This window comes from Myodes glareolus, chromosome 5 (genome assembly GCF_982192425.1).
Source record: "Myodes glareolus chromosome 5, mMyoGla1.1, whole genome shotgun sequence".
Taxonomy (NCBI): domain Eukaryota; kingdom Metazoa; phylum Chordata; class Mammalia; order Rodentia; family Cricetidae; genus Myodes; species Myodes glareolus.
In genome coordinates, this window is record NC_142030.1 from 23,918,686 (window position 1) to 23,940,534 (window position 21,849).

At 43.4% G+C, this 21,849-nt stretch overlaps 2 protein-coding genes and 4 non-coding genes across 6 annotated transcripts; 4 read left to right on the forward strand and 2 right to left on the reverse strand.

Moving 5' to 3' along the window:
- The first annotated feature begins 4,581 nt into the window (after positions 1-4,581).
- Fcgr2a (Fc gamma receptor IIa) lies at positions 4,582-8,612 on the forward strand. Its single transcript, XM_087906153.1, has 5 exons — positions 4,582-4,724; positions 5,404-5,424; positions 6,060-6,317; positions 7,099-7,353; positions 7,888-8,612. The coding sequence occupies exons 1-5, from the start codon at positions 4,640-4,642 to the stop codon at positions 8,070-8,072; spliced, it is 804 nt and encodes a 267-aa protein (XP_087762279.1). The 5' UTR covers positions 4,582-4,639; the 3' UTR covers positions 8,073-8,612.
- Positions 8,613-11,084: 2,472 nt separating this feature from the next.
- Trnag-gcc (transfer RNA glycine (anticodon GCC)) lies at positions 11,085-11,155 on the reverse strand. Its single transcript has one exon. It is a non-coding gene; the product is annotated as a tRNA-Gly (tRNA).
- Positions 11,156-11,545: 390 nt separating this feature from the next.
- Positions 11,546-13,384, forward strand: Hspa6 (heat shock protein family A (Hsp70) member 6). The gene is given in 6 exon segments (XM_087906634.1): positions 11,546-11,635; positions 11,855-11,977; positions 11,980-12,130; positions 12,133-12,337; positions 12,339-12,638; positions 12,640-13,384. Coding segments are annotated over 6 exon segments (1,416 nt in total). The 3' UTR covers positions 13,187-13,384.
- Positions 13,385-20,091: 6,707 nt separating this feature from the next.
- Positions 20,092-20,174, reverse strand: Trnal-cag (transfer RNA leucine (anticodon CAG)). The gene has a single exon. It is a non-coding gene; the product is annotated as a tRNA-Leu (tRNA).
- A 529-nt stretch (positions 20,175-20,703) lies between these two features.
- On the forward strand, positions 20,704-20,775 carry Trnag-ucc (transfer RNA glycine (anticodon UCC)). Its single transcript has one exon. It is a non-coding gene; the product is annotated as a tRNA-Gly (tRNA).
- Positions 20,776-21,706: 931 nt separating this feature from the next.
- On the forward strand, positions 21,707-21,778 carry Trnad-guc (transfer RNA aspartic acid (anticodon GUC)). The gene has a single exon. It is a non-coding gene; the product is annotated as a tRNA-Asp (tRNA).
- The last annotated feature ends 71 nt before the right edge of the window (positions 21,779-21,849 follow it).

Below are 21,849 nucleotides of genomic sequence, written 5' to 3' on the forward strand. Positions count from 1 at the left end.
TATTTATTCTTTCTGCTTGCCAGCTTGCCTATACCTCTTCTGCCTAGCTATTAGCTGGTCACTTTTTTATTAGACCAATCAGGTGCCTTAGGCAGGCAAGGTGAAACAGCAACACTCCTTTACATAATTAAACAAATACAGCATAACCAAATGTAATACGCCTTTGCACAGTTGAAGTAATATTCCACAACATAAACAGATGTAACAATATTTACATAGCTAAAATAATATTTCACATTTCCCCTTTGTCTAAATAAAAAGAAAGATTTTAACTTTAATATAGTAAGACTATATACAGTAAGAACAATCATCAAGAATTATATTTACAACATTCAGTCCATTTCTATGTGTCAAATTAAAGAAAGTGTTCCATTATCTATCATTTCTTGGTAAGTCCAAAGCTCTGTACCTAATTTACCTTCTATAATAACTAAAGAAAACTGTAACTATAACAATCTATCTTCAACTTCATCAAAGACCTCAGAAGAATATATTATTACCCATAAACAGGAACTGCAGTGCAAGCCACTTCCAAAATGACAGACATCTGGCTGCCTGGATAGTCACCCAAGGTTCCTCTGCAATGTTGGGGCATCTATCTCCAGCCTACAGGCCTAGAATATCTGACAGACTTTTCTGTGAAGCAGGAATTTTGAAGAACTGTCTAACTTTGTCTTGGCAAAGTTTGGTAGTCTTTTTCCTTTGTGTCCTGCCTGTCCAGTTTGTCCAGCACACCGTCAGCAGTCAAGGCAAGGTCTGTTTCTTGCCCAAATGGCAGCTTTGCCACAACAAAGCAAACTCCATATGGAGGTTCTTTGATACCCATTATCCTTTCTGAAGTAAACTGGTGCTGTTAGGAGCAGACATGTCTCACTGCCATGAAAATCCTTAAGTCATTAAACATCTTAAATGTTATATTCTGTAGATCTTTGAAGTGCTTGAAGATCACCTATCTAAAACATATCTCTGTATGAGCTTAAAATCATACCTAATGACTACAAGTTTATTATAGATGATTAGCTACTAACCTGCATTTCTTCATTGTACATTACATTTTAAATGAGCTACATAACACAATACCCCAAACAAGAGTAGAAACATACATACAGTATAACAAAATAACTTTAAATTTGTATCACTATACCAAAATCCATACCAATGTAAAATATTTAATGTTAATAGTTGTCTTTTTTTTGTTGAGGTCCAGTGCTAGCTCAGACCATAAGTTATTTCTCTTGATCAGACCCCAACATAAACTATCTCTCTGGACTGGCATGGAGGCACATGAACAAAGACAAAACTCACATGGCTTTATCAGGAGGGAGATTCTCAGTGGTCCCTCATGAAGTCCTGAGTTCACATCCTGAAGAATTCCTCCTCATATATTCTCCAAACAGTCTTTATACCAAAAATGTAAACTGAGGGGTAAATACATTAGCATTCTGTCTTCTAGGTAACCAGTTGAATGGCTTTTAGTCACATCTACAACTACCTGTGTGCTCTGCATGCCAGCTGTCAAGTAGGCTGAATTAGCATCTCTATCAGGCATCCTCTAAAATACAAAGAAAGGAGCAAAACAACATCCTGACCCTTTGTTAGGGCAGCTGCAGCCTGTCTGCAGGGCCTATGGCTTTAGAACCTGGCTGTCACACCATATAGAAACATGGGCCTACACTTTTTATCCTATATCTCCCTAAATGATGACAAATATACATAACCCATTGAATGATCAAAACCACTGACATTCACCTCTTGGGAATGTGGGCATTGTGTTCTCTAGACTGCTTCCTGTTGTCTGTGAATGACAGCATTTTTAGGAAACCTGAGAAAATCGAGATAATGGTCAAGCCATGGGAAAACTAGACATAGCATTTGTTGTCTAGTCTCTGTGTAACGGGAAATCACAAGACTTATCTGTAGTCCTGGCTAGAATAATCTATGAGGCTGGACCATCTCTGTCAGCTGCTTTGAGGCTGTTCTGGATGTAGAACTCTGAGGAGCCTGTAACAGAAGCACTCTGAGATGTTGAATCACTTGGGTCACCCATTTTCATTGGTGTCTGGTTCCTTGCTCTGAAAACACACAAACTTTCAAAGGTAACATACATATCTGCCTTCACATAAGTATGGACTGTGTGTTGTACACAAGCCAGCCAAACATGATTTTTGTTTTTGTTTTTGTTTTATGTTTGAGCAGGTAAAATATAATAGCCTGTCTAGTAGGGTTTTTTTTCTTTTTTTTCTTTTTTTTCTTTTTTTTCTTTTTCTTCTTCTTCTTTTTTTTTTTTTTTGGTTTATTTCTTTATGTGTGTAGCCAAGATTTTCAGGAGGTCTCCCCTGTTCAAACCTGATATTTCTTCACCTTGACAGACTGCACAGCTTCTTTCCCTTTCCTGTGGAAACAACAGCACAACCCCTCCCCCCGCGCAATGCACTTTCTGACTTCCATTTTAAGGTTAAGGCATCCATAAAGTATCTAGGCTGGTTGAGTTCGGCAGTCTCTTTCACAGTCCCGTGGCTCTCAGCAACTTTTGTTCTCTCATCAGCAATGAAAAAACTCAAAGTTAACACAGCACCACACAGGAACCTGACTCCCAGTACAATTTTCACCTTTATGTGGCTTTTTTTTTTATATTACTTTACTCTTTCTTTAAAGGTTTTATTATTTATAAATTATTCACTTATTTCTAAGACTGTCTATATCCATTTTCTTTTCTTCCCTAAGCCTACCATCATTTTTAAACACACTGTAGTTTAGAGTCCCCCACTCCCGCCTTTCTGAACCTATCTCTACTGTGTGTCTCTAGCCTTGTGAGCCAAACCTTTAAATTGCTAAGTGGCTTTGCGCTGGCAACTGACTCCACCCAACTCAGGTCAATGAAAGCAGAGCTTTATACCGCTTGAGGCTGTGTTCAACTGGGAGCCTCATTCAACCACCCTGGCTCTAGGAAGTTGGTGCCCCACACTGTGGCATGCGGTTTTTACTTAGCTTTCCGTTTCTACTTAGTGCACCAGTACAGCAGAGCCTCCAAAAGGAGTCAAGGAGTCATATCCTTTTTCCCTTTCTTTCTTTCTTTCTTTCTTTCTTTCTTTCTTTTTTTCTTTTTCTCTTCCAGCTTTCTCAGACCCTATGTGGGAATTCCAGCTCCATATTGGAACGCCAAAAAAGCGTGAATTACTAAAACATTGGGACAAAGGTTATAAAGCATTAGCAATTCTGTGGGGGCTGGGGGGAGAGGACTATCCTGAGACGTGACAAAAGGAAGGTACAGTTCCAGGAAAGATCAGCGAACAGCCAGCCTTCACTCACAGAAGGGTTCTGTTGTCAACTTATATGACAACTACACACGCATGCTTAACGTTTCCTGACTTTCATTATATCTGTTCTGTGAAACAATCAGTTAATTCCAGGGAGGTAAAGTCAGAACTGAGCTGAAATTGTAGGAATCCCAGATGGTGCTGGAGAACTGTCTGGCATGGACACTACCCCCAACGCCCATATATTTGGCCTCAGTAGTGTGTAGACGATGAGTATATAGACCAAAAAAGTATTTTTTAAACATTTATTAAATGTGTGTGTGTGTGTGTGTGTGTGTGTTCAGAGCACAGAGAAAATCAGTTCTCTCCAACCACCATGTAGGTTCCAGAGGTGAAACTCAAGCCATCAGATGTAGCAATAAGTGCCTTTACCTACTGAGCCATCTTGCCGGCTCCCATTTTTCTCTTTGGAATAGCATTTATGCTATTGCAGTTTCTTTATTAACAAATTTACTTTTTATACTTAAAAATTTGTGTTTGCTCCGCGTGGGGTGTCACACACCTTTAATCCAGCACAGGCAGGCTGATCTCTGGGAGTTCAAGGTCAGTCTGAGTTTCAGGTCAGTCAGGGCTACACAGAGAGACAACATCTCAAAAACCAAACCAAACCAAAAACTCTCAACAACTTTCTTATGTGTGTGGAGGGCAAGGTCAGACTCTTACATATAGGATAGAGACATTCTTGGACTGTTTTCTTACTTTTAACTGATTTTTGTTGTTGTTGTTATTGTTCTGATGAGTCTTTCAATAGCCTGTTCGGGTTATCTCACCTGGCTTACCTTTGCCAAAGTTCCCTTAGGACTTTTTTTTTTTTTTTTTTTTTTTTTTAGATTTATTTATTTTGTTTACAGTGTTCTGTCTGCATGTATGCCTGCAGGCCAAAAGAGGGCACCAGATTTCATTACAGATGGTTGTGAGCCACCATGTGGCTGCTGGGAATTGAACTCAGGACCTCTGGAAGAACAATCAGTGCTCTTAGCCTCTGAGCCTGCATTGGCCTGTGAGACTGCACAGGGACTGTGGAAGCAAAGCAAAATTGAGGCCCCAGGCACTAAAAGGAGAAGCCCTCTGCTTTCTAGGGTCTCCCCCAGTTTCCTCACCAGCAAACAGTAGCTCGGGATTTTCCCCAAGGGTATAGCAAGTGGCTACACAGACAGTCCTGTCTGTCAAGCAGATTCCACATCTTGTTTGACCAGCAATCGTTAAGTTAGCAGAACCAGAGTCTGCTGACCTACAGTGGTTAAGCAAGAAGATGAATTCATTTCCTTCCTCTTTTCTTAGTTTGTCTCCTAAAGCCTTTCAGACTCTGGCCCGGGTCTTGAATGACTCTGGAGATACAGATGTTCCAGAATGTACCTTCTGGAGGCCGATGGCTCCTTCAGCCACTGACAATTTTCCTGCTGTTCGGTGAGTAGGAGGCATCCTGAAATAAAGTAATTTCAGCTTTTCCTAGAGTCTGGACTTCAAAGACATGGACAGCAAGGGACAGGCCTGGTTTAGAAGCTGGGGAGAGATAAAAAGGCAAGAGACTCAGGTCTGATGGTACCTGCTTGTAATCTCAGCACTTGCAGGGTGGGGACAAGGGAACCAGGAGTTCAGCTTTAGCCTCAGCTATAGTGAGTTCCAATTCCAGGCCAACCTGGCTTCGTGGAACCCTGTCGAAAAAAAGAGCTGGGTGTGGTGATCCTTACCTTTGTCTTAGCACTTAGGAGACAGAGGCAAGTGGCTAGTCTGGTCAACACAGTGAGTTCTAGGCCAGCCAGAGCTACATAGTGATACCCTGTCACAACAACAACAACAGCAACAGAATTCTAATTTCTTACTGCCCTAGTATTTTTTAAGTTCAGAGGTTCCTTTACAGTTGCTGGGAAGTCTGCCTTGCGCCAAACATTCATACTTATTTTGCAGCCATGGCAACCCCTTGGCAGGATAAGGCGAGAAGGATATGAGAGATAGATAACTAGAAACAGACTCTTGAGGTGGGGGAGGAGGCTCCAAGCCCATCCCGACTTTCCTTATACACAATCCTATTTGCTTTTGTCTATGGCTGCTGCTCCACACTGACCCCTTCTCTTCTCATTTACAGCTCTTGCAGACCAGCAGACTGGTAAGTCTGTGCTTCCCTTGTTTCCACGGCGCTATTCCCTTACCATCAAATGCTGTGCTTACTTTGTAGGGAAAAGTCTCTTCTACTGAGGATCAGACTTGAGTAGTTCTCTCACAGCAGGGCCTGGAGCAATCCTTAGTAAGATTCCAACTGGATTCTCCAACAACGCAAGGGAAAGAGACCAGCGCAAGTACACAATTTTTTTTTAATGGTCTAGAGAGTGAACCCAGGACCTGGGGTGTTCTAGACACTCTTCTACTATTGAGTTATAACCCTTTTAAAATTTATTTTGAAACAGACTTGTTAAGTTGCCCACAAGTGGTCTTGAATCAATTATATATCACAGTCAGCTCGTAAATGCTTCATCCTTTCCCTTGCTAGATGACATCATCCCCACATCTTTTTATTTTTATTTTTTTATTTTTTTTGTTTTTTGAGACAAGGTTTCTCTGTAGCTTCGGAGCCTGTCCTGGAACTTGCTCTTGTAGACCAGGCTGGACTCGAACTCACAGAGATACGCCTGCATTCCCAGATCTCTACTGGATCAATGACAGGGACTCTCTGGCCCCTGGGCTGCCCTTTGGAATCTCTCAGAATTTACTTGTTCACATTCCTTTTTGCTCTTTCACTCTCAGCGGATCTACCGAAGGCCGTGGTGAAACTTGAGCCCCCATGGATCCAGGTGCTCAAGGACGACAGTGTGACATTGAAGTGCGAAGGGACCCACAACCCTGGGAACTATTCGACCCAGTGGCTCCACAATGGGAGTTCCCTCTGGAGCCAGGTCCGGCCCAACTACACTTTTAAAGCCACAGTCAATGACAGTGGAGAATACCGGTGCAGACTGGAGCAGAACGTCCTCAGTGACCCTGTACAACTGGAAGTGATTGCTGGTTAGTAGATGGCCCAGGAAGGAGGGGAAGGAGCTGGGATACCAGGCCGTGGGACTCTGCCTACCAGACAGAAGTTTACAAGAAAAGGGGTGGCCTGGTTTCTGGGAAGTATCGCTGAGAACTTGTTGGAAAGACATTTGATCGCTAGTTTCATTTTTGACCCACTCTGCTTAGTACTGTCCGGAGGGGACAGCTGTTATCTGGCTCAGTCTGGATTGAGCAAGAGGTTCAAGGTTGGTGTGACAGAAACAGAAGGAAGTCACTGCTTCATAAACATCACTCTCGTGATGGCAGTGTGGGGAAGCGTGAGACTGGAGGCCAGGAGGCCTGCAAAGACGGAAGCAGGCTTGGCAGGTGTGAGGAGACGAAGTGAGATTTCCAAGGGAAGAACTAAAATCTGGAAACTGAGGCCAGAGGTGAGGGGTAGGGTACCGTGTCAATCATATAGAAAAAGATAGGCTGTGTGATGACTTTTATCCCCAACTGAAGTAAAAGCTTATAAAGTCATTATAAAAACTTGAGACTATTTTATTTTGTTGTTTGCTGTATAAAATGACATATATTTACAGAGGACATGGTGTGACATTTTGTTGTGTATATATATTGTTTGGTTCTTAAACTGAATTAGTTACATTTATGACCTCAAATGTTTTTCATTTCTTTATAGTATAAATATTGAGAATCCTTATTTTTGTGTGCCCCCTCCATTTGGAATATACAATATAGCAAAGGCAAGAGAGCCCAGGCCCTCTGAGTCTGATGGTCTTTCTGTGTCGCTCAGACTGGCTGCTGCTCCAGACCCCTCAACTGGTGTTTGAGGAAGGGGAAACCATCATCTTGAGGTGCCATAGCTGGAAGAGCAGACCCCTGAACAGGATCACATTATACCAGAATGGAAAAGCTGTAAAATATCGTCGGTTCAATTGCAGCTTCTCCATCTCCAAAGCAAATCACAGCCACAGCGGCGATTACCACTGCACAGGATTCCTAGGAGAGAGAAGAGAAGTGTCGAGGTCTTTGACCATCACTGTCCAAGGTACGGGGCCTCTGTCATACCTTGTTTCCCTGTTGGAAAGGGAGAGGAGGAGACAGACAAAGGCTAAAGTTGTATAGTCCCACGTGGAGCTCTAGGAAGGTCAGAGCAGCAAAACTGGGCTGGGAGGCAAAGAGGAGAGCTGTGAAGGCCCTGCCAGGTGAGGGCAAGTGGGCTCAGCCCAGAGCTCTTCTCTTGTGGGTGGCGGGTGGCAGGACTGGCGGGCAGCAGAGAAACAGAGCCCTGTCATTGGTGCATGGGTTCTCTGTGTCCCTAGACATCCCTAAGAGCTGAAGTGTAACTTCTTGTATCTCATACAGATGTGGCTGTGGTCATCCTTTAGGAAAGGCAGATTTAGCAACATATGAGGGAGACTGAGAGATAAAAAGTCCATTAAGGCTCCCTGACTTATTCATCTGCTCTTGTCCTTACTTTATGTACTTGGTGTGATGACTTTACAAAGGCTCTGCACTGGGGACCTCACAGTTTATTCTGAATACTATCTTAATGGCTCATGTCTTCTGATTCTCCTGCCAGGTTCAGCGGATGCAACCGTCATCTCTTTGCTTTGGTACCATGTCACTTTCTGCCTCGTGATGTTCCTCCTGTTTGCAGTGGACACGGGCCTTTATTTCTATTTACGGAGAAACCTTCAAACCCCAGTGGAGGACTGGAGGAAATCCCTGTCAGTCAAAAAGCGTCAGGCTCCTGAGGGCAAATGACATCTCATCGCTTGGCAGAGCAGTTGTGGCAGCACCATCTTCTCAGCCCCCCACCCCCCACCAGCCTTCCTTTGAAAGCAACTTAGGACCAGGCCCGATGTGTGGTCCTGTAATTACAGCTACTTAGGATCACCAGTTCCAGGCCTGCCTAGGTTACAGAGTAAGTGCAAGTCTAGACCGGATAACTTAGTAAGATACTATTTCAAGAAAAGTAGGCTGGGTGGGAAGTGTATAGGTGTGTGTTTAGATGGCTCACCAGGAAAAGGCACCTGTGGCTGAGCCTGCCAACAAGAGGAGAGTTTGATCCTTGGGACGCATATGACGGAAGGAGAGAACAAATTCCTGAAGGCTGTCCTCTGATCTCCACACATCCACCACGACAGGCGCACCTTCTCTCTCTACACAAAATAAATTAAAATGTACTTTTTTTTTCAACAAGAAAAGGAGAAGAAAGAAAGCAAAGAATGGTGGCAGAACTCTTATTCAGTTTACATGATGTCCTAGGTTTGACCTCCAGCAATAAAACAAAAATCAATCTGGGCTAAGGATCTCCTTTTTGTGACTTCTTTGCTCAAAATAAATGCAAAGCTTTTCCTTGTACTTAGAAGGAAATCTACAGACTTTTCAGTGTTCTCCGAGATGTTGCCACATGATCTTGCCGCTCTGATCTCATTTCCTTCTGCTTTTCCTTGCTTATTCTTGGTCCTGTTTGCTCTTCTTTGAAGGCAGCACCTACGCTTCCACACACACTGTCATTTTCTGTTTCAGGGGTGCCCTTGCTTACAGAGGCCCGCATTCTGTTTCACTGTGCGCTCCTCCTTGGTTTAATTGTGAATTGTTCCAAGCAAAACTCAGGCTGAGGCTTGCTCCTCAGGCAGTGGTGCTAGGAGGTGGAGACCAATGGGAGGCATTCAGTCTCAAGGGCTGATCTGTGCCTCCACGGTGCATAGACTGATGCTTTCCAGGAAGAATAGCGAAGCCATCCTGCAGCTTAGCTGCTTTCTGTCTCACCAACGCCCTTACTTGTCCTTGTCTGCCATGCATAGAGAGACACAAAGGAGCCAAGCAAATATGACCACCATTTGAACTTGGACTAAAGTCTCTGTAACTGTGAACTACAAAAGCTTTAAAAATATATAAAGAACCTAGTCTCATGTGCTTTTCTATAGCAACAGAAAACAGACTAAGATAATGTCCTTTCAGTTTTTATTCAAATGCCATCAGTAAGGGCTTTTTGTTTATTGAGTAGTATAACCTTTTCCTGTACCACACTCCTAAACTTTCCTGCTTTGTTTTTCTCCTTTGTACTTATCATCAATCAGTGTACAGTCTGCTCGGTTAGTGTGTTGTGACTTCCCTCCTCCCACCAATTAGTCTCTCTCTCTCTCTCTCTCTCTCTCTCTCTTCCTCCTCTTGTTCCCCTTCCTTCTCCTTCTTCTTCTTGAGAAAAGTAGTTCTGGCTGTCCTAGAATTCCCTATGTTACCAGGCTGGCCTACAAACTCACAGAAATCTACCTGCTTCTGCCTCTTGAGTGCTGGGATTAAAGGCATGGGCCACCACGCCTAGCCTCCCCTCTGCTTCCAGCACCTATCTTCTCTTAAGATTCTGACCAGAATCCTAAGTGTGCTTACTGGTGACACTTGTCTTTCTTACTGCTTTCTTGATGACCTCCAGCCCCCTTTTATGGCTGCTTGCAGTCCTCCATTGCTGATCTCAAAAGGCACGACTTGTCCATTTCCCTCCTCCTGGCAGCTTCTGGGGTTTGCAGTGGGCCCATTCTGTGGTTTTTCCTCAAATTCTAATGAAACGGCCCTTGAGTTTCTTTATGAGTTTGCTTTTAGGTTCTTTTATCTAGGAGACTGAGAACTTGCAAAAGGGAACTCTGATTCTCTAGAAGAAGCTAGGCGGCTTTCCGAGCCCTGCCCCCCTCACGCTTTGAGGAGGCTCTTTCTCTCTGTGTGTCTTCTGAAGCATGTGTGTGTCCTCACCTCCAATAAACACATTTCTTCAGTTGCTGCTCCTGTCTGTGGTGCTTGAGGTTTCGTACACCACCACCTGTTGAGTTGAGATTTTTCTTACCTTTTAGCTCTTTAACTGTCAGAGAAAACGAACTTGACCAAGACCCCTAGACTGTATCACTTTAGGAGACCCATGTGAGACCCACTTCAGGAAGCCATGTGAGAGTGTGTGTGTGTGTGTGTGTGTGTGTGTGTGTGTGTGTGAGAGAGAGAGAGAGAGAGAGAGAGAGAGAGAGAGAGAGAGAGAGAGATCTGGCTTCTTCAAGGCATTTTTGAATCTGAATTTCAATATAAGTCCAACATCATACAGTCGAAATGGGATATTCTGAATTAAAATAGATAGGACACAATAAAAAGACTCAGTTTTCACAACCTCAGTGGGAAGTAAAGCGGTTTCACTGCTTGGTGAACTCACATCAGCCTTAGGGCAGTGGTTCTCAACCTGTGGGGGGTGTCAAAGGACCCTTTCTCAGGGGTCGCATATCCGATATTCTGTATATCAGATATTTACATTATAATTCATAATAGTAGCGGAATTACAGTTCTGAAGTAGTAACAGCAATAATTTTAAGGTTGCAGGTCACCACAACATGAAGAACTATACTAAAGGGTCGCAGCGTTAGGAAGGTTGAGAACAAGTGCTTTAGAACATATGGTGAACTGATGCTACAGCAATTTATTCTACATCTGAATTCTGGGGTCATTTCCACCTGAGGGAAAAAACAAAAACAAAAACAGGCTCACAGATAAAAACACTTTTGGAAGTCTTTCCAAAACACCGTGAGGACGATGCTTTTTTGGGAGAGGATTAGTCTCAAAACCAGGAGCAGAATGCAGGCTTTCCTATGTGCAGCGTTTTCATGGGTTACTCAGTTAGGTTCCCGAATCCCATGACCACAGCGTTAAGTTAGTGTTCCTCAGTGGTAAATCAGTGAAGGAAAAGGAGTCAAATCGAAAGAACCCTACGTTCGGGAGAGAGAGAAAAACAACGCGTGCATTGGCCGGGAATCGAACCCGGGCCTCCCGCGTGGCAGGCGAGAATTCTACCACTGAACCACCAATGCCAGACAGTGCAAACACCTTTCAGTACTCCTATTTCAGCTTATCTCTATTGCTGGTTGCACTTCATATGTAATCATTCTCCTTGTATGAACTTCAAAAAGCCAACCCTCGTGTTTCCAGAATTCATTTTTTTAAGACAAACTCCACACCACCATTTACATTTCTAACTCAGAAGCTATGGTTCTGATTCCTTGGGAGCACGCACCGGGCTTTGTGAGGCATCATTTTCTGGGGCGGGCCTCGTGCTCTCGCATGCTCAGGACTGTCCTCCAAACTGGAACCGGGAGTACAGCGCTGCTACCTGGACTTGTGGCTGTCACCTATAGAATTAGCCCGGAACAACTGAAACTTTCTGTGTGGTTCTTTGCAGCAGCTCTGAGTCAAAACCGGCGATGGATGGGGGTCAGAAACTCTGCACTCCGCCTCTCCGGATCCCTGGATCCGATTCTTTTGCGGCAGTCAGCGCGGCCGGTTGTGTCTGGGTCCGCGGGTGCACATAAAAGGTGTGGGAAGGTTCTCGGCTGCGAGGGCAGGAGGAGTCGGGGCTCTCACACTGGATAAAAGCCCAACCAGGCCGGTCCCGGCTTGGCTGGCTTGAGAGACAGCGAAAGAACAGCAGCGCCGAGCAGTACCAGCTTCCGCCACTTCAAGCATCCGTGTCCTCTTCCAGTCTGAGAGCGAGAAGCCATGCCTGTCCCTAGGGAAGTGTCATCTTGAAGATCAACTTCTTGTTCGAAGATGTGGGCTACTGCATGTCCATTACTCGTGCCCACTTTGAGGAACTGTGTTCAGACCTTTTCTGTACCCCCCTGGAGCCCGTGGAAGATGACCCTGAACGATGCGGAAGATGACCCTGAGCGATGCCAAATTGACTAAGGCCCCCATCCATGAGGTCATCCTGGTGGGTAGTTCTACTCGCATCTCTAAGATGGAGAAGCGTCTATAAGACTTCTTCAACGTGCAGGAGCTAAACAAGACCAGCCTGATGAGGCCATGGCCCCTGGGGCTGCTGTGTTGGTGGTTGTGTTGATGGAAGACAAAGGTGAGAAGGTGCAGGATCTCCTCCTGCTGGATGTCGCTCCCTTGTTTGTCTCTGGGGTTGGAGACGGTGAGGTGATGACCACATTAATCCGTCGGAGTGCCACCATCCTTGCCAAACACACTCTGCCCAGCAGCCTGGGGTCCTCAGGTGAATGAGGGTGAGAGGGATGTGACAAAGAACACCAACCTGTTCTGTAGCATTCCTCCCGCTCCACGTGGAGTTCCCCAGGTCAAAGTGAATGTTGACATAGACGCCAATGGTATCCTAAGAGCTTCTGCCACCGACAGGAGTACAGGCAAGGCTAACAAGATCACCATCACCCACGACAAGGGCCAGCTCACCAAGGAGGAGGTACAGAGGATGGTTCATGAGTCTGAACAACACAAGGCTGAGAGTGAGGTTCAGAGGGACAGAGTGACTGCGGAAAACTTTCTGGAAGTTCGTGAGTTGCTTGCAGGAGGATAGCCGTAGGGAAGAGATTCCAGAAGAGGACAGATGCAAAGGGCAAGATAAGTGTCAGAAAATCCTGGCCTGGGTAGAGCACAACCAGGTGGCAGGCGAGGAGAGGACACTAGTGCAGAGCTGCTGCCCCATCTTCCGTAGGTTTTATGCAGCGTCTGGTGTTCCTAGGGGTAACAGCACTGGGACTCAAGCTTGCCAGGAGAGGCCTAGTACTGACCCCGTCATTGAGGAAGTTGAGCGTTTGACCTGCCATGATAAGTCATCTATGTCTGTAAGGGCTGGACTTATGGGTCTTCTAGACTCTTCTATAATCTCACTTTGTGACTTCAGAGGTGAGTCGGGGTATCTTGCCCTGGCAACTGGGAGCTTTTGTTCTCTCATTATGTTTTATAATTGCGGTCTGTGTTATTTGATTTTTTTTTTTAAAGTTCACTTCTTGCCAGGCATGATGGGTCATGCCTTTAATTCCAGCACTTGGGAGACTGAAGTAGGAGTATCTCTGAGTCTGACGCCATTCCTGTCTATATAACAAGTTCTAGGACATCCGGGACTATGTGAAGAGGCCCTGTCTCAAAAAATAAACAAACAAATAGACAAATTCTCTTCTCGCATTAAAAAAACAAAACAAAAGTGATTTTGTTATGAGTGTGTGACATTTTGCCACTACCTTCATCTATATTTCATTTAATTTGTAATTGCATGAATTGAACTTTTTATGTGCAATATAGTTGTGGTTTTAATAAACTTTTTTTTTTAAAGTCCTACTTTGTTTTTATTCCAACCAGTTGAGTAGAAGATGGGGCTCAGCTTTCAGAAGCATTTTTGGAGTAAATGTTGCAGGAGGGTTGTGAAGAAAACCCACAAGGCTACATACAAGATATCTTTCTTTTAAAATCATTTGTATTTTTAAAGGGTTCACTTTGAAAAGCTGGGTGGTTAGGAGCACCGCTTTAATCCTGGCACTTGGGAGGCAGAGGGAGGTGGACTTCTATGAGTTTGGATTTGAGATCAGCTTGGTCAACAGAGCGAGTTCCAGGACAGCCAAGGCTACACAGAGGAACCTTGTCTGAAAAATTCCCCCAAATGCTTCACTTTCATTATTTTTAATTGTGTGTGAAGGGGACAGGAGAATGTGCAAATGAGTGTTGGTGCTCTTGGAGGTCAGAGGTATGGGATCCCCTGGAGCTGGAGTTACAAACAGTTGTGAGCCACCTGATGTGGGATGGGAGACCCAAACTCAGGTCTTCTGTAGCAGCAACACGTACTCTTAGCTGCACCAGACCTCCAGCCTTTAAAATACATTTTTCTTTAGATTTGTATAGAAAATAACAGGCTGTGTTATGGCATCTTCACGTATCCATGCCGTTCAGCTTTCTTTTCCCTCGTCGCCCCCCAACTCTCCTTCCTTATGCCCCTGTCCCCCCAGCTCGCCCTTTTCTTCTCAGTCACTTCCCCTTCTGCCTCATTACATTATTTCATTACTATTTTGCTTCAGATCTTCCGCTCTCATGTTCCCCTTTCCAGTTTTGTGGAACGTACATGCACACGCACACGCACACACCTCATCGTATATAAGATTTCTATGTGGAGGAAACAGGGTAAGCGAGAAAGTGTGAGGTGGACGCAGAGAAGGAGCACAGTGGTGTGATGATCGTGCTGGACAAGGCCTGTGGCTCTTATAGGTGACCCGAAGGTAAAACTAAAGATGGAAAGTTTGGTTGGTCAGCATTGATTGCACTAATAAATAGTTTATATCATTGTTTGGTTTATTCATTTGTTTTGGTGTGTTTTGAGGTATGTTGTCCTGACTGGCCTAGAACTCACTATGAAACTAGACTGATCTACAACTCATATTTGATCCTCCTGCCTTTGTGTCCAGAGTGCTTTGACTAAAGGCATGGGCCCCCAGGCTGGGCCCACACACATGACTGTTTTTTAAGCAGGCCATTTCATTGTTTTGTTGGAGATAAGACCACCCGAATCTTTAGGTGTATTAGAGTTGGTCTGGGGAGGGAATTCAACTTAGGTTGGTTCTATCTCTGTAAGAGAACTAGAATGGTCTGTTCTGATTTCTGGTGAGGATAACAACAGGAGAGGAGAGAATAATATCAACATGCCAGACGGCTTAGCTTTTCACCTCCGCCATAAACTACTGGGCAAATCAAACCCTCCAAACTCTAATATCCCCTTCTACATACTGGGAATGTTGACAATAGCATTCCTCAGCATTGCTGTGAGGGCTCAACAGATGTAAGAGGTGAAGAGGAATGTTAGACACAGCACACTGTGGACAAACATTAGTTCTTACTAGCTGTTATTCTCTGAGTACCAACTAGGTAACGGATATTTGGTATATCCAACTAATCCAATAGCAATATCGTGAGGCTTTATTATTATTACATACATAGCACAAGTGTGGATGTCAGAGGACAGCTTTGTGAAGTTGGTTCTCCCCTCCCACCTCTAGTTTTGAGGCTAGAACTCAGAATTGTGTGCTGAGTCATCTTACCAACCTCTTATTTAAAGATGAATATTCCAAAGTGCAAGAAGGTCAAGCAGTTTGTTCAAGATCATAGAGTTATTATGGGAACAGAGAGGGGGACTGTTTGATGTAAAGACCTATTCTCAAGCAACTGAAAGTGGGAAAATATCCTCCAGCTCAGTCAGGCAAATGACAAGGATAAGCTCGCCTGGCTTCAGCTCAGCCCATCCTGTCCATGCCACCTCTATCAATCCCCCAAGCTGTGGTCACCTTCAGAAAGGAAAGTGAGCTTGCTCAGAGCAATGCTACGTTGTATTGAGTCACATAAGCTCTTTCACGTAGAGGAAAAGCCACTTGTCCCTGGATGTCATTTTTAACTGTGTTGTTTGCCTGCACTTGATTCAAAAGCTTTTCAATCTGGCTTTACATTAAAAGCAACTGAAAAAGAAGTAAAAAAAAAAAAGGCATTGAAGATAGGCCAAGCAGGACAGAGTTGCCTAGAGCACCCCCTTCCTTTCTTTGTAACTTATAACATTAACCATTTCAACCTGTTCTTCCAAAGAGGGGCAATGATGTAGGATTTGAGTTTCTTAGCATTTCAACAGCAAGCCTTTCTCTTTTAGTTCTGAAAAAAATATATGTATTTGTTCTAAATATATATATATACCTCTGATCCTCCCAAAATGAGTGGTATTAATTGTCTACATCAAGATTTAAGCACCCAGGCAGCTCAGTGTGCTTATTACGTTCAGCTGAACAGTGAGCACGGCCATTGCATACAGCTGAGTAAGGAGGCAGCCTTAACTAATCTCACTAGGAGCAGTCTCAGGCCTTAAACAGCCAGGAGAGAGAGCTATGGAGAACATTTTCTGCACCCACGGCCCTCGACATGGCTGGACCCATGTCAACAGCACAGATTTTCTCAGGACTTCACCCCGTCAGGGCTTCCTCCACTCCCACAGTCTTACTTGGTTTATTGCCATCACAGCTATGTTTACTCAGTTCCTCCGAACAATTAGAACAAATTAAATCAGCATACACGCCCATTATTAAGAAATCAAATACTGCTATGGGTAGTTTCTTGCCCTACTCTCAATTCCTCCTCAGAGGCAATTACTTTCAAGGTTTTTGTTTGTTTGTTTGTTCTTGTTTGCAATAAATTTAGATTAATGGAGGAATTGCAAAGACACTATGGAAAATTACTGCATGTCTGCCAGGCAACTTCTCCTATTGTTAAGATGTTGTATAACCACGACACACTTATCAAACTTCAGAAAACGACATTGGAAAACTGCTGCTAGCTGAGCTGTTGACTTAATTCAGGTTTCACTTTTCCTACCAACGCCTCCTTTTTCTGTTTCAGAACTCAATGTCCAATATCACATTACACTGTCTTACCATGCTTCCTAAACTCTATACACCCTGTGACAGTTTCCATCTTATTTTTCATGGTCTGGACATATTTGAGGACAGGTCAGGTATTTTATAAACGATCTCCTAATTTTGATATGAGTGATTTTTTTTTTTAGAAAAGTGTCATTTTTATTATGTGTATTTGTGAGTGTCAGCCTGAGGAGGCCCGAAAAGGGTATTGTTGGATTTCTAGCGCTGGAGGTACAGTTGGTGGTGATTTGTCCAGTACGGGTACTGGCAACCAAACTCAGGTCCTCTGGAACAACAGCAATTGTTCTGAACTGCTGAGCCGCGTCTCCAGCCCTGGTTGTCTAATTTAAAGATGCATTTTTATTAAATTTGTTCTTTTATAGAACATAATAGTCAACACTCAAGAGTCAGAGGGAAGGAGGATCCCTGTGGTTTTGAAGCCAGCCTGGTCTACCTAGCAAGGTCTAGGCCAGCCAGAGCTATAAAGTGAGATTCTATTTACAGATAGATAGATAGCTAGATAGAAGATAGATAGACAATTTCACATACCTACAGAGTACGTTTTGATTATCGGCACCCACATGGTCTCTTATTTTTTAAACATTTTTTTATTTATCTTTTGACAATTTCATACATACATATAATGTATCTTTGTCCTATTGGTTCTGAAGATCCCCCTCAATGCTCCTCCTCCTCCCGTCAACAGCCCCCAGCACACACCACTTCTAATCGTGTCTTCTCCTCTTTGTTTTTCCTCACTGAGTCTGGTTAGTACAGCCTGCTGGACACTGACTGTTCTTGTTGGCTTGATCTTGTTCAGGTACCCACAGTTGCTGTGGGTTCCTGAGAGCAATCGACATGTCCTGTCCACAAGACGATGTTTTACAGCCTCCCTCCCACCCTCCAGCTCTTAGATCCTTTCTGCCCCCTCTTTCTCGGTGCTCCCTGAATCTTGGGAGGCCCGTAGAGATGCTCCATTTCGGGCTGAACACTCAGCAGCATTTTCAGCATTTTTACCAGTTTTGAGTCTCTGCCTCAACTGTTGCCCATTGCAGACAGAAGCGTCTCTGGCAAAGTTGAAAGGGGGGTCTAATCTATGTATATAAACATAAGTATTTAGAAGGCAGTTCGATACAATCTCTAGTGATATTTCCTTTGTATTTTAGTAAATAAAGCCAGAAGGCAAAACAGAGACACTAGTCAGCCATACTGGCCAGGCAGTGGTGGCTCACACCTTTAATCCCAGCAGCCACACTAGTTAGCCACAGAGGTGGGGTGGTGGTGGTGCCTGCCTTTAATCCCAGCACTAGAGAGGAGTATAAGGTGGGATGAGACAGGAACTCTCTCTTTCAGTCTGAGATGTGATAGAGGTAAGAGCTCTCTGGTGGCTTGGCTGCTGTGCTTTTCTGATCTTCATGTTGAACTCCAGTATCTGTGTCTGGGTTTTACTATTTGTGCTGTTCACATCCATTTAGTAACAACTGTAGTAGGTCCTCCTAGGGACTTAAAGCCCTAAGTTGTGCGCTTTAACAGGGTTTACAGTACCAGGAATGCATTTCCTATGGAGCAGGCCTCAAATACAACCTAAAAGTGGTTGTCACCCCCACCACCAGTGGGCACCTCTCTCTCTCTCTCTCTCTCTCTCTCTCTCTCTCTCTCTCTTAATTAAATCACTGCTTGGGTCATTAACTCTAGCTTCTTTCTTTTCTTTTCTTTTCTTTTTTTTTTTTAACTGATTTTTATCGAACTCTACATTTTTCTCTGCTCCCCTCCCTCCCTCTCTTCTCCCCCAAGGTCTCCATGCTCCCATTTTACTCAGGAGATCTTGTCTTTTTCTACTTTCTACTTCCCATATAGATTAGATCTGTGTAAGTCTTTCTTAGTGCCCTCATTGTTGTCTAAGTTCTCTGGGATTGTGGTTTGTAGGCTGGCTTTCTTTGCTTTATGTTTAAAAACCACCTATGAGTGAGTACATGTGATAACTGTCTTTCTGTGACTGGATTACCTCACTCAAAATAATGTTTTCTAGCTCCATCCATTTTCCTGCAAAATTCAAGCTGTTGTTATTTTTTCTGCTGTGCAGTACTGCATTGTGTAAATGTACCACATTTTCCTTATCCATTCTTCGGTTGAGGGGCATTTAGGTTGTGTCCAGGTTCTGGCTATGACAAACAAAGCTGTTGTGAACATAGTTGAGCACATGTCCTTGTGGCACGATTCTTTTTAAACAGAACTTATTTTAACTGTGTGTGCATGTACGTCTGTGTGTCCTTGTGGCCTGAATAACACCTCCTAGCAACACGAAAGTTAGCCATCAGAGAGGAAATTGCTGATCAGTTCAAAGTTGCTCTTTCTATGCCTTGAAGCTGTAGCATGCTGTGTCTTCAGCAATGGGGTCCTACTTATATAGCATGCTGGCCAACCAAGTGGGATGGTAATGGCCTCTGGGACCTCTCTAGTAACGCACAGAGAGGGAGTCTACCCTTGACACTGTGGGTATTAAAGTTCCTTTAATTACTGTGCCTTCTGGGGGAAGTGGATGTTTCCCTGTGACATGACTGACACTTTTGTGGAGAATAACACAGAAATGAAAGTACTCAAACCGTCACATTATGGCATTGGGTCCATTGTACATCTGTCAATTGACTAATTAATCATAGGTGACTCTACTTTTAATGCTTGGTTCCTGCTCCGTTTAAGAATTTTCTGACATGTCTAATATCTATTTTCTTACTGATCTCTCCTGAAAATGCACTGCTTTAATTTTTTTAAAAAACATAATGACTTTGTATCCTTTAAATATTGTAATACAATATTGACATATTGTAAATGCTTAAATGATACAGAGTACAAAGTAGCCTTCTGAGAAGCAAGGGAAAGGGTCCTTCTAGGTCAGCAGCATCCTGGGAAAAGGATAGGCCAGATCTTCTGAAACTTTAATATGCATTCCAATTACGTGGGTATCTTGTAAGTGGCAGTCAGTCAGCAGGCCTGAGACAGAATCTGAGTTCAGAATTTCTAATGAGTAGACTATCAATTCTTATATCCATTTTATTTGGAAGGGAATTAAGACTCAGAAAGATTGAAAACATTTTTAAGAGTCATAGTCTGGTCAGTGACAGAGAATATGGCTATGTCTGGCAAACTTTAATTAACTACTCTAAAGCTGTACCCATTCTCACAGTTACAGTCAACTTCTTAACAGTTTTCCCCTCTTGTCAAATAGATCCCCCGGCCCATTAAGCTTCTCTGAAAACAGAAAGTGTTTTCTTTGTGATTTTCTAAAAAAAGGATGTTATGAAGACATGAGTTTACTCGGTTCTGCTGTATGAAATAGAAAACACATCCACTTAAGTAGCAAATCTACTTAATTAGAATTGGTGGTGGGGTTGGATAAGACGATAATTTCATGCTCACAAAAATTTGGTGACACGGCTTTAGCATAGGAAGTGTTGGGATAATTGTAACAAATTAAGGATAGGGGGTCGAGGAATTGTTTAGTATTCTTTTTTCCAAAATATACACCATAAATGTCGGTGTTCAGTCATGATAGAAAGAAAATCAAATGTTGTCAGAAGTGGGATTCGAACCCACGCCTCCAGGGGAGACTGCGACCTGAACGCAGCGCCTTAGACCGCTCGGCCATCCTGACACTCAACAACCTCTTTTCCATACTTTCATATAAGCTGATAAACACTGGTGACGCACCCATTACCTGTGTTTTGTTTGCCTATGATTTCAAGTAAAAAGAAAAGCGAACTTCCCCGGAACGCTTTTACAAAGCAGAAGAAGTGAAAGTGGGTCACAAGCCTTTCCTATCTCCTACTTCTTCATCACTCTAAACTTTCCATCTCCATCTCTTCTGGGGACCGATCGCCTCTCTCCCGGGCCGCATCAGCCCGGGGAGGATCTCCTACTGGTCAGTTCTCCTCCCCGCCTTCCGTCCTAAATCGCCTAACTGAACCCGTGCCGGCTGGATTCTGGGTACTGTCTGGTGGAGCTACGTGGGTGGAGCCCCGAGCTGGGAGTGTCGGACTGTGAACAGCTGAGAATCAGAGAAAGTGGCTTCTGCCAAAATGTTCTCACAAAACCGGCTTTAAAGATTGCAGAAACCGACTCAAACCGTGATCGGCAAATTCTCACTTGTATTAGAGAGACTAGAGAAAGCCGAAGGTCATGTTGCGTTGGTGGTATAGTGGTGAGCATAGCTGCCTTCCAAGCAGTTGACCCGGGTTCGATTCCCGGCCAACGCATAGGCATTTGTTTATTTTGTTTCCTTCAGTTTACTCACATAGAACGCGGTTCACACAATGTTCTATTTTAAATCTTTGAATGAAACCAGCACAGCCAAGTTGGGACCGGACTGTGTTCCTGAAGTTACTTTATTTTTTCTGTTTTGAGAATCTTCTGGAGTTCTGTGACCTCTTGTCAGAATTTCAGATTCGCATAGGCCTCCGTATCCGAGAGGCTCATCAAGTAGGAGTGAGTTCTTGAGCGTTTTAAAACTGGCCGGTGCGTGTAAATATCGCATTTTTAAATTTGATTTTAATTGAACTAATCGAAATGAGTAAAAAATGGAGTTATTAACTAAATGTCTATTCATTTCGGCTACTGAAGAACTTTTAAGCAGGGAACAGACATATGTGTGTTTTTGATTTGTATATTTTTATGAAATTTACATAGATACTATCTGCTCTTCCTATTAAACTTTGAGTGTAAAACACATTCCGGCTTTGAAGACTAAGAAAAAAAATCTAATTAATTTTTTTTATTGATTACATGTCGAAATCATATTTTGAATGTATGTGGCTGAATAGAATTTATTAAACTTATCATGTCTTTGTTACTGGTTAAGTTTGTTCTTTGAAAATTTCACATGTGTATACAACGACTTGTTTACGTTCACCTCGCGCCCTCTTTTATTTCCCTCTCACTCTTGATTCCTCCCTTCTCCCTTCAGTCCCTTTTTCACTTTTCTGTTTTGTTTTGTGACCCACTGATTTTAATGAGGAACCTGTTTCTTTCTGCTGTTTAATCTTATTGTTAGAAAATTGACAGATACAAGAAATTTTCACATTACCTCATTTAGACAATAAAAACAAAATTTTACTAACTTTTAAGGGTACACAGATTGCTGAAAAGTACTTTTCTTGGGCAGCTACTTTAAGGGGCCTTATGCAGTTGTCCTCGTTAGTATAGTGGTGAGTATCCCCGCCTGTCACGCGGGAGACCGGGGTTCGATTCCCCGACGGGGAGACTAGCAAAACTGTTTTTTTTTCCATCAATTTTTTGGTCAGCCTTTCTATTAAAGAGGAATAATCACTTTT